The sequence below is a fragment of the Taudactylus pleione genome, unplaced genomic scaffold (assembly GCF_031769625.1).
Source record: "Taudactylus pleione unplaced genomic scaffold, aTauple2 ptg000129l, whole genome shotgun sequence".
In the NCBI taxonomy this organism is placed as follows: Eukaryota; Metazoa; Chordata; class Amphibia; order Anura; family Myobatrachidae; genus Taudactylus; species Taudactylus pleione.
In genome coordinates this window covers 16,122,891-16,138,351 of record NW_028284531.1, presented here as the reverse complement: position 1 = coordinate 16,138,351, position 15,461 = coordinate 16,122,891, and the positions used below count along the sequence as shown (strand labels likewise).

Sequence of the window (15,461 nt, the reverse complement as noted above, 5' to 3'; positions counted from 1 at the left end):
CACAGTTGGGGATAGTGAAGGCATGCACAGTTACACAGTCAGAATTAGTGGGGGGGGGGGCGCACAGCCGGCCAATAATAATACTAGGGGAAGGGCCACACAGCCGGCCAGTGAGTAACACCAGGGACAGGGGTCCTCACCTTTCAGGTCGCTCTTCTCCATCAGTACCGTGTTCACCTGTTTCTGCAGCACCAACAGGCCTGAAGTGTTCTGCACCGCAGCCGATACCTCTCCCGCCCACAGCCAACAATTTCCCCGCCTGGGTCCGACTTCCCCACAGACACCTCTCCCCCTTCCTCAGGTCCGAGATTCCCACTGCGGCACAGTGAAAGTAGAGTGGCTGCGGAGGTGGCAGCAGAGTGTGTGGGCGAGGGACCAGAGTGTGGCTGAGTGAGCCGGGAGCACAGTGGGGCATAGGAGGAAGAGTGACAGAGTCTGTCTAACTGAGACCCTGAGAGGAGCGGCCGGCACTCTGCAGAACGCGGACACAGAGGGAGGGGGAGCCGCAAGCAATGGGGATTCTGGGAGCTGTAGTGAGGAGAATGTGCCGGCGGCGATTGGTTGAGAAGCTGTCAGCGGTGATTGGATGCTGCAGCGCTACACAGTACAAACAGCACATCCTACAGGACCCGCTCAGTTTAAAAAAACGGGTCCCAAAGTTCGTGTAGCGGTAAAAACGCGCTATAGGCGTATTTTGCGATCACTGCATATGAATGTAAAAAAATATTTAAAAACAAATAACCAGTTATTTAATATAGTAGCCTAATTCATAAGAACAATATCTCAAATATGACAAAATACACATACAGGCAAATGTAGGACACTGTAAAAAGAACTCTGTTGCTGTATATAAAAAACAAAATCAAAAGTCCAAGTCTCATTGAGATGCTGGGTTAATACCAAGGAATCCGTAATTTAGCTATTCAGTGTCTGTTTAGAAAACATAGTAACGAATATGTTGCAATTCCAATGTTCTCTTAGTATAGATGAATAAACAAGCCAATTTGTATAGTTGGCAGTTGTTAATAGTTTAACTGGCGTCCCAGTTATAATCTCACTGTCTCCACAGCTTAAATAATATAATTACTTGTAACCTCAATCCAAATGAGCAGATAGAATGTAGCACCTATTAGTATACACGGTCCACTGTATTCGCGTGGCCACGCTAAGGGAGTCTGTGGACCGGGTGCTTTCCTCCGTGCAGGAACAGATGGCCTATGGTGGACAGGAAGGAGGACACGCTGTTTGCTGCAATGATCAGCTGCTGCTGGTAACGTTCACGCAGACCGGATGGTAATGTCCGTGCTGGGAATCTGACAGTAGAAGGAGGCAGTATAAGTGCGACCACTATACTTGCCGTTCCCGGCTATTTGGTGTCAGGCTCTTGAATAGGCACCGGCAACTGCAACGTATCTGGAACAACAAGTGACTGATACGGCAACTGCAATGTATCTGGAACAACGCGTTTCGTCCCGGGAATGCCGGGACTTTCTCAAGACTGGACAGGTTTAACATGCCCTAACAACAAAACTGCAGCAGAGCATGCTGCGATATGTAGTTCCACAGCAGCTGGACGGCCACAGGTAGCCTACTCCTGCTCTACTCTACTGTTTTTTGTCTTTTTAAAAGACAACAGTGAGGAAGTACTCCCAAACACAGTATTGGTTTGTTATATATAGTATAACTGTTTAGTAGTTGAGCAATACTCTATTTGCAACACTGATTTAATACCTTTATATTATGATCTCCAAAATGTATTGCTCATTCAAACAGATTTCCCATTTTCATAAATCCAGAGATCATATATTTGCTTTGTGGTGATAACTACTGGCTAATGAACAATAGCCTAGTGGATACTTGCACCAAGAGTGATGTTCTTGAGCCAAATTATCATTTCTCTCAGCTTATTTGTATTATGGTGCATTTAGCTTAAACCATATGATATGACAACGTGGTCATAATTAAAGTTTCAAAAAATTCAGAGCTGTTTGTAGTTATCATTAATATAGACGGAATGCAATAGTAATCAGGGAATGGGGAGAAGGACTCTGGGGAAAAAAACTGAACTGACCTGAAATTTGAATTTTAAAATAAAAATAAGTGTGCACTGCACTTAGGAGAGCCAAAATGTGCATACACCTAAAGTTTAGCTTTTTTCACTATCAGCAGAGAGTAATAAAGTTCAGTTCTTTTTACATTTTTTACTAAAAGGAAAAAAGCGAAAAGATAAAAATCTTACATTTAATTTTAGGTTTCTCTCAGTTATTAAATTGTTGGTACCTTTACATGCATTTTATGTTGTATGGTGCCATATTTTCCCCTATCAGCAGATTTTGGAACAGAATTTCTATTCCACGGACTCTTTCTCCTCACGCCTTGCTTGTGAGTATACTTACTTAATTTGATGCCATTTCACTACAGGCAGCTCTGAATAGGGAAACTTTAATTATAGCTGTCTTGTATAAAAAGTCATATGGGACAATAACATGTAAACATGCATTTTACTATAGAATTACTCTGGGGGATTTACATTTTCTGATAGATCCTTTGTGTAATATTGCTGCTTGGTAATCCCAGCAAGTTTATTTTATTATTTGTTCATTTTCTTAATTTATATTGCAAAACAATAGTGAGAAGAAAATGGAGGGGAGAGGGATCGGGGTGCAAATAGCATATGATATATCACTGAAAGAGAAATATGGGACTATTCAGCAACGAATATATGCGCTCAACATCGACACAATTATTATTTTCATTTTCCACTATAGTTTCCCCCACTTTTCAGCAATAATCTTCTCAGGGACAGCAGTTGCATTTACACAATGTCCCTGCGAAGTCCCCGCAGGCAGTCTTTTCGGTAGTCTGCACATACCTCATCACGCACAGCATATATAATATATGTTTTTATATATATATATATATATATATATATATATATATAGTCAAAAATCCAATGCACTCGCCACTCCCAGATTTGGGGTGCAGTCCTGCACTCGCCATTCCCAGGCATGGGGTGCAAGTGGCTTGTGACCAAATTGCTTAAATAAATAAAAACAGAAAACTCAGCACTCACCATTGTTAAATCACTCACAATAATATATAAATAAATGATGGGGTTTTGGTTCATGGATTGATCAATGCATTTAAGCCTGCAGCCCACATCATGGGACCCCACTACTCTGCAGGTCCTGCTGGTTTAAAGTACAATATTTTGTACTTTAAATAAAACAGCTTCAAAATAGAATAATACAGCACTAGCTCTTTTGTGCACAGACAGATACACTACCTGATAAGGGATCTTGAAGGACATTTAGTCCATCTGACTTGTGCAAACTATTCTCATGTTTATCAACCCATAAATATTATCTCATGTGTACCTAATGACAGCGTGCAATACCTTCCCAGGCCAGGATGTAGTTGGCAACCATTCATTGCCTATCACAAACAGTACATCAAAAGACCCTGGGGCACTACAGCTTCCATAGTGTTGTGTTTGCTGAACATAAATGTAACATACTTTGCATCTGGGTACACACCTGAGAGATATATCTGCAGACCGTGCACAACATATATATATTCATATATTCATACAGTCTGACCGATCCGTCATGACTGACATCACAAATGGGCGAGCATTCACATGCGCCCGCCCAGTTGAGCTGTCAATCACCGCCAGTCCGTGCAGCAAGTGTGCGGGCGGATATATTGGGCATCGGCTCTGCAGCATAACTGACGCGATATGTTTGTGAACATCGTCATTCTCAGACATATCGTCTGTGCACACTGGCGACACACACACAATATATCGGGCGTTCAATTGAACGGCCGATATGTCAGCCAGTGTGTACCCAGCTTTAGTTAATAAATATTAACTTATAGGGCCTACAGAATAATACATGTGTTTTGCATCCATGCTGAAATGCAGGACTCACTGTGCAGTTGGTCAGTATGGAACAATAAGATCATTTTCAGGGGGGTTATATAAGACGTATGTAAACCGTTTTTTTCTCTACTTAAGGATTTCTATGTAAACACATTGGTGGTTCTCTCCTCGGGTGATAGGATCACCAGGCTGCTAGGGGAGCTCACACTGGAGCAGGCCACATACAACTGCCCATGTGAGATCACTCGTTCCGTCCTTCATTAACATGCATGGAGATACAAGGGATATTGTCAGGTTTGATGTGCAGCACATCAAACCTGACGACATTGCATGTGACCTCCAGAGCTCGTATATCGTGCATACGCACTGACGATAGGCACGATATGTCACTTTCATTTGGCCAAATCGGCCAAATTATAACAACATCGTCTCAGTGTGTACCCAGCTGAAGAAAACACACCAAGGAGCTTTATCTGCTTATACTTGTACATAGAATTAAATAAAAATTCACATGATGTTTTAGCTGCTCAATCTTACCATAGCACAAATGGGGTAACAATTCTGTGTGATTGTGCTAAACATCATCTGTGTAATTCTATAAAATAGTGAATAGTGAATGGTGAATGACTTCAGCGCAGTTGGTCAGACTAATACTGTATGTATTGTTTTATTGCTTAGAGTGGTTTTATCAAAGCTTGGAGAGAGATAAAATTGTGAGAGTTTAAGTACCAACCAATCAGATCCAAATTGTCATTTTTCAAACACAATTAGCCGCAAGAAGTGCCATTTGGAGTAAAGTTTTCGCCGATTTACGCTTTTCGCATTTTTACGATTTTCTACTTTTCTCCGTATTCAGTTCCAGAACGTTTTCCGCCTACACAAAAACTTTACATGGGAAAATAGGCAAAAAAGTTTTTGGGGTGCAAATGTGGGGATTTGATCTAGAACTCTTTGGACACCCCCCCCTAAAACAACTTAAAAAAAAATGACATGTAAAAATATAAATAGTGATGGAATATGGGTAAAAAGTGGAGGGCCTGGTATTGTTGGGGGGCTATATGGATGAGACATGTATTTTTTTTAGATTGCAGGACGCTACAGCAGGTGTATTTTTAAGTTTTTTTAAATCTTTATTTTAGAGACATCAAGATATACTAGTACCCATTTTCATGTACCCCAAATTAATTACGGTACCTATTTTTCCGAAAAAACATTGCTTTCTATCATTTTTCCATACATACTGTATGCATATAACAGCCCTTTGCCTCAAAATAGGTTCACTAAATATGCCCTACTGCTGCTATTGTATATTGATTCCCAGGGTCACTGAAACTGTTTATGGGGTACAGACTTATTTCTTTCAAAAAAGATGTCCTTTCGCTAGTTTCGCTTGGTAAAACATGTTTCCATGTTTTTGCCTGTTTTACAATAGAATAAGACGAAAAGCGGTGACGCGCATGGAGTAAACATCACGTCAAAACAGGCGAATGAGGCAAATTCATTCCGCTTTTCGCCATGATGGTACTTTTCGCGGCTAATTGAATTCGGCCCATAGCCTGTAAAATGTAAGTTAGAAGCTGATTGGTCCATACTTTATCTCTCACAATTTTATCCAGTTGTAGGCACTTAAGTTCACAAGCATATTCTTAGGATATAGCATTAAAAAGTTCATTGTCTGTTGTTATGACATGGGGACACACCAGTGCTCCTTCCAAAATAAATGCTATAATAATGTTGCCAAATAATTAAATAGTAATAAGTAGGGCTGTCTTAACAGCAGTGTGGGCCCCTGGGCAAATCAATGCACTGAGGCCCCTATCAGTGGCGTAACTAGGGCAGGGCGAGCGGGGTGCGTGCCCTGGGCGCCGTGGGACCGCCGGCAAGGGGGGGCGGCGCCGGCCACGGTACCGGCCCGCACGCAGTAGTTAGCCAGTGTAGTGCCAACCGCAATGAGTGAGGTCAGCGCTACACATTTACACAGGACCGGCGCTAGGCTTCCAGCGCCGGTCCTGTGCTGCACAGCTGAGCCCATTCCCTCCCCCTGAGCGCTTGCCCAATAGCGCTAGGAGGCGGGCTCAGGCTGTGCATAACACACGCATCGCCGTCAGCGCTGGCGGCGATGCGCGTGTTAAACAGCAGCCAATGAGAGCCAGATAGACTCTCATTGACTGCTGCAGCACCCACTGCAAGAGCCGGGCTTCCGTCCGGCTCCTGCAGTGGGTAATGGGACAGACGTCATGACATCATGACGTCTGTCCCATAATGCTGAGCGCGCCAGCCCGGGAGGACTGGCGGGCGGTGGCGGCGGGAGCGGTGTCGCGGACCAGAGCAGCAGCAGCGTGGATTCGGGTAAGTATATTTTTATATATATTTTTTAAACCTATCTGCACTACTGGGGGCACAACGGGGGAGGGGGGTGGCTACTACTGGGGGGACCTCTACTGGGGGTGGGGGCACAACGGGGGAGGGGTGGCTACTACTGGGGGGACCTCTACTGGGGGTGGGGGCACAACGGGGGAGGGGTGGCTACTACTGGGGGCACCATTATTGGCAGGACCTCTACTGGGGGGGCTACTACTGGGGGCACTTAATCGGGAGGGGGAACCTCTACTGGGGACTACTACTTGGGGGGGGGACTACCACTGGGGGCATTATAAAAGGGGCCTACTACTAGAGGCACTGCACTGGGGGGACCACTACTGGGGGCAATAATAGGAAGGGCCACTACAGGGGGCACTGGATAGGGGGGGATCACTACTGGGTGCCTGCATAAGGAGACCACTACTGAGAAAACTGCATGGGGGGGACTACTGCTGGGGGCACTATATAAAGGGCACTGCATGGGGGGACTACTACTGGGGGCACTATATAAAGGGCACTGCATGGGGCACTGCATTTGGGGGGGCCACTACTGGGGGTACTGAGTAAGGGGAACTAATTGGGGGCTGTATAAGGGGGACCACTACTGGGGATACTGGGGGTACTGTATAAGAGGTACTACTGGGGTTAAGGTGCATATGGATAGGAATGTTCAGTGTGAAAATAAAGAGGTGTGCCATGTTGACACGCCCCATTTTTAAGTGACCACGCCCATTTTTTGCCGCGTGCGCACATCAGGGGGGGGGCCTCCCTTTTCAAATTTGCCCTGGGCTCCAAATACCCTAGTTACGCCACTGGCCCCTATTAAACAATCCTCTTTCAGGGGATGGGATGCTATTGGTGGAGCTGTGCCGGGGGAGGGGGGGTGTTGGCTATCAGCAGAAAAGAAAGTAATTTACAGGAAAAGAACATGTCACAGTCTGAACATGTACAGTACAACAAATTTCCTATACAGTGCCCCCAGAAGTGGTTCCCCCCTATGCAGTGCCCCCAGTAGTAGTCCCCCTTTTGTATTGCCCCCAGTAGTAATCCCCCTATGCAGTGTCTCCAGTAGTAGTCCCCCCTATGCATTGCACCTAGTAGTAGTCCCCCCCATACAGTGCCCTCAGTAGTGGCCACCCTCCCCATTTAGTGCCCCCAGAAGCGCCTCCCCCTATACAGTGCCCCTAGTAGCACCTCCCCCTATACAGTGCCCCCAGAAGTGGTCCCCCTACACAGTGCCCCCAGTAGAAGTCCCCCCTATGCATTGCCCCCAGTAGTAGTCCCCCCTATGCATTGCCCCAGTAGTAGTCCCCCCATATGCATTGCCCCCATTAGTAGTCCCCCCTATGCAGTGGCCCCATTAGTAGTCCCCCCTATGCAGTGGCCCCATTAGTAGTCCCCCCTATGCAGTGGCCCCATTAGTAGTCCCCCCTATGCAGTGGCCCCAGTAGTAGTCCTCCCTATGCAGTGGCCCCAGGAGTAGTCCTCCCTATGCAGTGGCCCCAGGAGTAGTCCTCCCTATGCAGTGGCCCCAGGAGTAGTCCTCCCTATGCAGTGGCCCCAGGAGTAGTCCTCCCTATGCAGTGGCCCCAGTAGTAGTCCCCCCTATGCAGTGGCCCCAGTAGTAGTCCCCCCTATGCAGTGGCCCCAGTAGTAGTCCCCCCTATGCAGTGGCCCCAGTAGTAGTCCCCCCTATGCAGTGGCCCCAGTAGTAGTCCCCCCTATGCAGTGGCCCCAGTAGTAGTCCCCCCTATGCAGTGGCCCCAGTAGTAGTCCCCCCTATGCAGTGGCCCCAGTAGTAGTCCCCCCTATGCAGTGGCCCCAGTAGTAGTCCCCCCTATGCAGTGGCCCCAGTAGTAGTCCCCCCTATGCAGTGGCCCCAGTAGTAGTCCCCCCTATGCAGTGGCCCCAGTAGTAGTCCCCCCTATGCAGTGGCCCCAGTAGTAGTCCCCCCTATGCAGTGGCCCCAGTAGTAGTCCCCCCTATGCAGTGGCCCCAGTAGTAGTCCCCCCTATGCATTGCCCCCAGTAGTAATCCTCCTATGCAGTGCCCCAGTAGTAGTCCCCCTATGCAGTGCACCAGTAGTAGTCCCCCTATGCAGTGCCCCCAGTAGTAGTCCCCCTATGCAGTGCCCCCAGTAGTAGTCCCCCTATGCAGTGCCCCCAGTAGTAGTCCCACTATGCAGTGCCCTATTAGTAGTCCCCCTATGCATTGCCCCCAGTAGTAGCCCCCCTATGCAGTGCCCCCAGTAGTAGTCCCTCCCCCCATTCAGTGTCCCCAGTAGCTCCCCCCCTATACAGTGCCCCTAGTAGCGCCTGCCCCTATACAATGCCCCCAGTAGCGGCCACCATCCCCATACAGTGCCCCTAGTAGCGCCCCTCCCTTATGCTCTGTGAGTCCCCGTGCCCCCTTACACACACACACACACACACACACAAAAAAGCAACTTACCTGATCCCCGCTCCTGCCGACGACCGCCTCTGTCCACCCCTCCGGGCCCGCTCTCGCTCTGCACTATGGAATGGGAGAGTCGTCATGATGTCTCTCCCATCACCCGCTGTAGAGGGAGCCGGAAGGCGAAGCTCGTGAGTGAGCACCAGCCGGCTCCCTCCGTGGACGACGCAGCAGCCAATGAGAGTCTGTCTGACTCTCATTGGCTGCTATAACCAACACACAGCTACCGCTGTTGGCTGTGTGTTTGTAAACTGTGTAGGGCAGAATGCTGCCCTACATTTGGGGCCCGGGGGACACTAGCGGGGGTGCAGCGGCGGCTATGGGCCCCCGCACAACAGCCGGACCCGTTGCTATACACCGGCTGCACCGCAGCTAGTTCCCCCCCCTGAGCCGGTACCCGTTTCTGCCTCCTCCCCATGCAGAACTATCAGTGGTGGCAGCTATGCGATTGGGGGTAGGGGTGCTTGGAATCCTGGGACCCTTGGGCAACTGCCCATTTAGCCTATAGGTAGAGACAGCCCTGGTAATCAGGGTCAGAGCACAAACTTTTTTCATACCTATTTTTTTTATACATACAGATATGAACACTGATAGAAAGGTGTGGTATCTGTACTATTATCCAGTACGTATGTGGTCCCTATTGTTCCCTGAGAGCCCTCTGTAGCATCCGCCTCCCTGTTGCAAGCGACCATCAGCGCAATATGGCATGTTCTTAGTGGCAGTTTGTGTGAGTCATCCATATAACATAATAAAAGAAAGAGCCGAGACTAAATTAACAAAAGCAGCTGGATAGCGAGAACAACATTGCAACTGGTTGGGGTTACAAAATTGCTAATGTATTTAATTCTCTGAAAAATTAGTTATTTTTTTTTATTAAAAAAAGGACTTGCCCAGGACTGTTTGCAGCGTGGATTACACCATCATAAACAAGAGCACATATTCCCATTGTCTGTATATATACAGTTTTACAGTTACATGAGGTTGCCTATTTGATAAATGAGAATTGGTCCACGATGGCTTTTATGTGAATAGAGTCATGCAATACAAGGCTGTTTTTCCTATATTATAGCTGCAGCAGTAATAACCAGTCGACTCAGCTGTTATGAAGCCAGTTGTATTATTATGGGTATCTGACTAAAGATCGACAGTGTCTAGATAGATACTCAATAGGTTGACACCAGATGGTCGACAGGCAATAGGTCGTCAGGTACAGATCGCCAAGTACAAAAGGTAATCTGACAAAAGGTTGACAGGGACAAATGGTCAACACACAAATGATCGACATGTTTTTTAAACATTGTAAGGGTTAGGCACTTGCTAGGGGGTTAGGGTTAGGCACTAGGGGAAGAGTTAGGATTAGGCTAGGGTTAGGTTTACGCACTTGGGGGAGGGTTGGGGTTAGGCACTAGGAGGAGATTTAGGGTTAGGGTGAAGATTAGACTTAAATGTAAAAAAAAATGTGTCGACCGTATGTGTGTTGACCATTTGTCCCTGTTGACCATTTGTACGTGTCAACCATGTGCACTGTTGACCATATGCCATGCTTGCCTACTTTTGAAAAAGCTTATTAGGAAGATTGTGAAAGCAACATCTATGAGTCTGGTGATAAAGTGGATGTGTACTGCTACATCTGAGAGGTGTGCCATAAAATTGACTTACATCCAAATGTAAATGAGCCCCAAATCAGTTAGTAAGATCTATTTGTTGATTAAAACACACTGAAGGCATTCAGGGCTTTCTCATGTATTGTGTTTTACAAGGGGTTCCATATAAGTGGCAACGAGAAACCTTATATTAAAATACATGTAGCCATAGGGATCATTGTGCCTTATAACCAATGCAGGGAAAGGGCACTTATGAACCCATTTGAATGTATATATCTAGGATTATTTTTTTTCTCCATGTATATAACAGCTACATAATCAGGGTAAGGTGTAGTCAGGGAGATTGCTAGGCTTTTCAGGGAGTCAGGGAGATTGCTACTATTTCAGGGAGGCTTGTCAACCATTTGTACCAGTCGTTCTTTTGTCCCTGTCGACCTATTGTCTGTCTACCATCTGTTGTCGATCTATTGAGTGGTTTTTTTTAGACACTGTCAATCTTCTATACCACACCCATTATTATGATATGACAAATATTACACTGTCTTCCTAAGCATTGCTGGTCTTGTGCTGCATCAAGGGGCTTTTTTTGGCCTTTGACAGATTTATTTCAACAGCAATTCCTTAGCGAACTGTAAGACAATATTCAACCACCACAACATGAAGACAGCAGCAACATATACACAATGAGCTTCTTTTTACTTATCTGACAATCTAATTATTCTGTCTGGAATACACTTATTAAGATACAATAAAACAACAATTCAATTGTAATTAAAAATCAGACTGAGAAACCTGATAATTACATAGTGTGGAGTAGCTGACTGGGATTGCTGGCTGATCCACCTCTACCCACAAACTGTGCCTTCCTACTGTACCTGCCAGTCATTCGGGGAAACTGAGATTGCTCAAGAACATTCCTGGTGCACTGCTGTGCATATGGTGTATCTGGGGCAGCCTGTAATATTGCAAAGGTTTATTGATCATTATCAAGGCATTGTTTCCTATGGAAGAAAATGCTGCATATTAATAATGGTTTATTCTCAGGAACATTTTATGAGAACTCTATTTGCTTCCCTTATAATCAGACTGTATTGCTATACGTCATAGTATCCAAATTTTTTTTTGTTTCTGCTCTAGGAATAGCATCTAATTAATGACTCATAAAAATGTATTTGTTTCTTTCTTGCTGTGGCGAAATAAGAAGTCTTCGGATTTAAAGTCATTTACCTTGTAAAACTGCAACGCTCCAGAGTTCATTTCCGAATTGCGCTGATTGCCTATATGGTCTAGAAACCACAGAGAAACAACAAAAAGCATTTAGCGCTTAAGCTGACAGTGTTATGGAGTGTATGACAGCCGCAACACCAACAGAAGTTATAAACATATTCAATAATATTGATAGGCCTTGTTAATGCATATGGAAAAGGTATACGTAAATAAATATTTAGTTTTCATCTCTTCCTCCACACATCTGGAAGCTGTTCTTCATATAAGCTGCTAAATCAGACATTTCTATTGGTTTATTTCCTTTATAATTAAAGAAGGAGAATGTGTCATCTTTTTTTTATCTGTACGGGGTATCCATTACACATCAGGGTGCAGGCCTACCCACACTTTCGGAGATGCCTTATCAACAGGAGGCTCATTGTACAAAACTGTAAACCTCACAAGTACTACGTCACTGTTACAAGTCGCCGGCGTGACTTGTCACTGTCCACTACTTCTGCCTCCCGTGTGCAAACTGCACTACTGGTTTCTAGGCAACCTGGACGCTGGACGATGTCACGGGTTACTGGGAACATAGGATGATTGTCCATTAAGCTGCTGGGTTCCTCATCCAATTTATACCAAGCAGTGTCCTCATGGCTTTGCCGGCTGTAGCGTCTCCGTATGTGCCCTTCCGGTTCCTGTTGCTAGACTCAGCGTTATCTGTGATTACCTCTCAGCCTAGCTGCATGGTCTATGAGTGTTCCAGAACCTGTTATGTCAAGTGGATTCCCTCTTTCCAGCTTCCACGTTGCCTTCCTGGCTCTCAGGCTGCACCAAGTCAGACCACCGGCACTCAGCCACACTTCTGGCTCTCAAAGCCGCATCGCATTACCAGCTCTCAAGCCACACTACCGGCACTCAGCCGCACCTTTTGGCTTCCGAAGCCTCATCTCACCACTAGCTCTTTAGCCACACCACCAGCACTCAGCCACATCTCCAGCTCTCTACCTGCTCCATTGGCTGGACTTACTGTGCTTAGATCACCGGCCCTTTAGCTGTCACATTTACTCCGGTCTTCCTGGGGGCTCTGTGTAAACCTCTACTACCCCGGGTGTAAGTCCAGGCGGCCGCCTAAGTACCGGTGAATGTAATTATTTCTAAGATAACAGCGGGCAGTTGTTAGTGGCGGAAGATCTTGTCCATTGAGTTCTAGGGGTTTACACAGGGTTCCCTAGGTAACCGTAACAGTCACAAGTAAAATCTCATTTAATAAATAAAATATGCTTAACTGTTTTTCTCATGAGAGGAAGGGATATGAAGGCTGTATTTATTATTAAATTGCTAATTTGGTATGAAGTGCAACATGGGTCTCATTAAATATATTATAGAAAACCCAAATACCTCCAGCTGTAAGGTGGTTCAAAATTATTTTGGCAGAGTAGAAATGGCCGTGTACCCCTTTGTCCATTAGGGAACATCCCTTAAAATACCCAATCTCTAAATACTTTTTATTTATTTATTTTAATATCTTTTGCTTGATTGGCAGAGAAACAAGTAGTAGGTACAAGGCAAGGCATCAATGGATCAGCAAGGAATACATAGCACTTGTTTAGTACTATGAAAAGAAGGTCAGCGAAATTACATCATGGATGAACCAATATCTTATCATGTATAGCAGTAATTTATAATCATAAATAGTCTAGATAAGCATAATCGAGTACAGAGGCCAATAAAGACCCCAGTAAGATAGTGAGGCACCTAGCCATGTGAGTCTTTGTCAAGAGGGATTGGTTGGTCCTCCCAGATTTCATACCAGGTGCTCATGCAAAAGCAACTATGGATTTGCAACCCCAAAGGAGCCTGCAGGTCTCTAACTTATTTTAATAATCTGGCTTGGCAAAGGGAAATATTGTTTCTGCACTGGTCAGCAAAACGAGGCATCACAGGTGCTCCTAGTACTCTGCCCTGCCACCTTGCTCTGTAACCTCATTGAGGAGCACAGCAGGCCTAAGGCAAGTTCTGCACAGTGCAGTAGACATTTAGGATGTTCTAAATGATCTCAGTGTTCTTGAATCCCCTGCTGTTATTGTGACAACTGTACATAAACAGCAGAGGCACTGTACACATATACAGGGGCTACTTAGTAAATATTTACATATATTCAGAAGCACTTGGTAATAAGTAGGGAGGTTTTCAACCTGTGTTAGATGATCCAGAGGTGGGGCTGCAGCACAGTCCAAAATTCAAATAGGGGAGCTACACCAACTGCCAGTGAGTCCCGGCTGGCGATGTTTGGCAGCAGTTGGGACAAAAGTTGGTGTGGCTGCCCTATTTGAATTTTAGACTGCGCTGCAGGCCCACCCCTGGAGCCTCCACTAGATCCAATTCTAGGTGATTATCATTGAATTGCTGCAAACAGACACACACTATCAGTGGCATATGTAGCTATAGCGCCTCGTATTCTCTGTAAACCTAATGAGAAGTTTCAATTATGGAAAATAAACATTGAAATGTGAAATATTTCAAATACCATTAACTTGGGCTATGATGTGAGCATGTGACACGACCAGACCTGTGTCATCCTTAGAAAAAGCACTATGATGGACCACTGTCAGATTTCACATCTGGCAAAAAAAATAACACACCCACAAATATACATCATGTGCACAATTAGAAAAAGATTAGGTAGCTATATAAATTAAATGTAATAAATAATTTTTTATTAGTACCTTAAAGATTTAAAAACATGAATGGCACATGGGATTACTTCTGTCCTGTACCTTGCAAAATCAGAATGTATGATTATCATAACATGTCATGATTATGTATGTCTGTAGTGATTTACCTAGATAAATGACCCTATGTGAGTTTACACAGTAGCATTGCCTTATAGAACATTGTCTTGCTGGCTCTGTATCTGTCTTCATGGAATAAATCTGTATTTTATTTTTATTACACTTTAGCGGTAAATTGGCAGCATGGTGACAGTCATGTTCAGTTGTTTCTGTTTTTTCTTTCATAAAGGGATCCGGTGCCTCATTGCCACAGCCTGTGATCACTTTCCAAGGAAACCAAGGGGTGAGTAACCTTTGTCATTTCATCCGATTAACAGAAATGTGTAAATGCTGACACCTTGGCTGTCTGTAATGTGCATCTTGCAGGAAAGATGGCGATATGCGATGTTACGATACATTGCGCTAGCCGTACACACCGCATGATCTGGTCTACGATGGCGTAATGTGTCGTTATATGCTGCATGTAACAGCACCTGGTCGTTCACCACATTGTCCCATCTGCTGTGCAGCACTGCGGATGGGACGATGCGATGAATGACTGTAGCGTAAGCGCAATCGGGCGTACACACTGCACGATTCATATGATATATATTGTTCAGATCCGTGTATATTGTATAGTGTGTACCTAGCTTTAGTTATGGATTCAGTGAGCAAGTTTTTTGTATGCTTTGTTGCAAATCTATTTCTGGTTACTCTATATCATGTTTTGTTTTTTTTTCTTAAGGATACTGATAAATGAGATTAGTTGTCATCTAAAGTAGAAGTGTCCAAGCTGTAGGTCAGGTCTTAATTTGCGGGCCTGATTCAGAGATGTACGCTAATACCACTACAGCTGCGGATGCTTAAACACAGGAGCAGAGCTACAGGGCCGTAACTAGGTGTTTGCGAGCAGTGCAGACAAACAGAGAGCAGCACTCTGTGGGAGGCACCGACGCTTACCCACGGGTCCCTCCTCTGGCTAGCAGGGGACCTAGAATGGTATCCTGCTGCCAAAATCTCTGCAGCAGTGCCGCCTGGAGAGTCCTTTGGACGCTTCCAACGGTCACACAGCTGCCGTTCCGGGCATTGCTGTAATCACCGGCGATTGTGGCCCCGCCCCCTCATTGTGATGTCACTCTGAGGGGGTGTGGCCTGCACCGGGCGCTGGGAGTGCTA

The 15,461-nt window shown here is 45.5% G+C and overlaps 1 protein-coding gene across 1 annotated transcript in view; it reads left to right on the top strand.

Moving 5' to 3' along the window:
- ELL3 (elongation factor for RNA polymerase II 3) overlaps positions 1–15,461 on the top strand; it is a 140,596-nt gene that overhangs the window by 18,957 nt on the left and 106,178 nt on the right. The window contains exon 2 of the mRNA XM_088472892.1: positions 14,536–14,589. Within this exon, the coding sequence (XP_088329018.1) occupies positions 14,536–14,589 (54 nt within the window). The remainder of the gene's footprint in view (positions 1–14,535; positions 14,590–15,461) is intronic.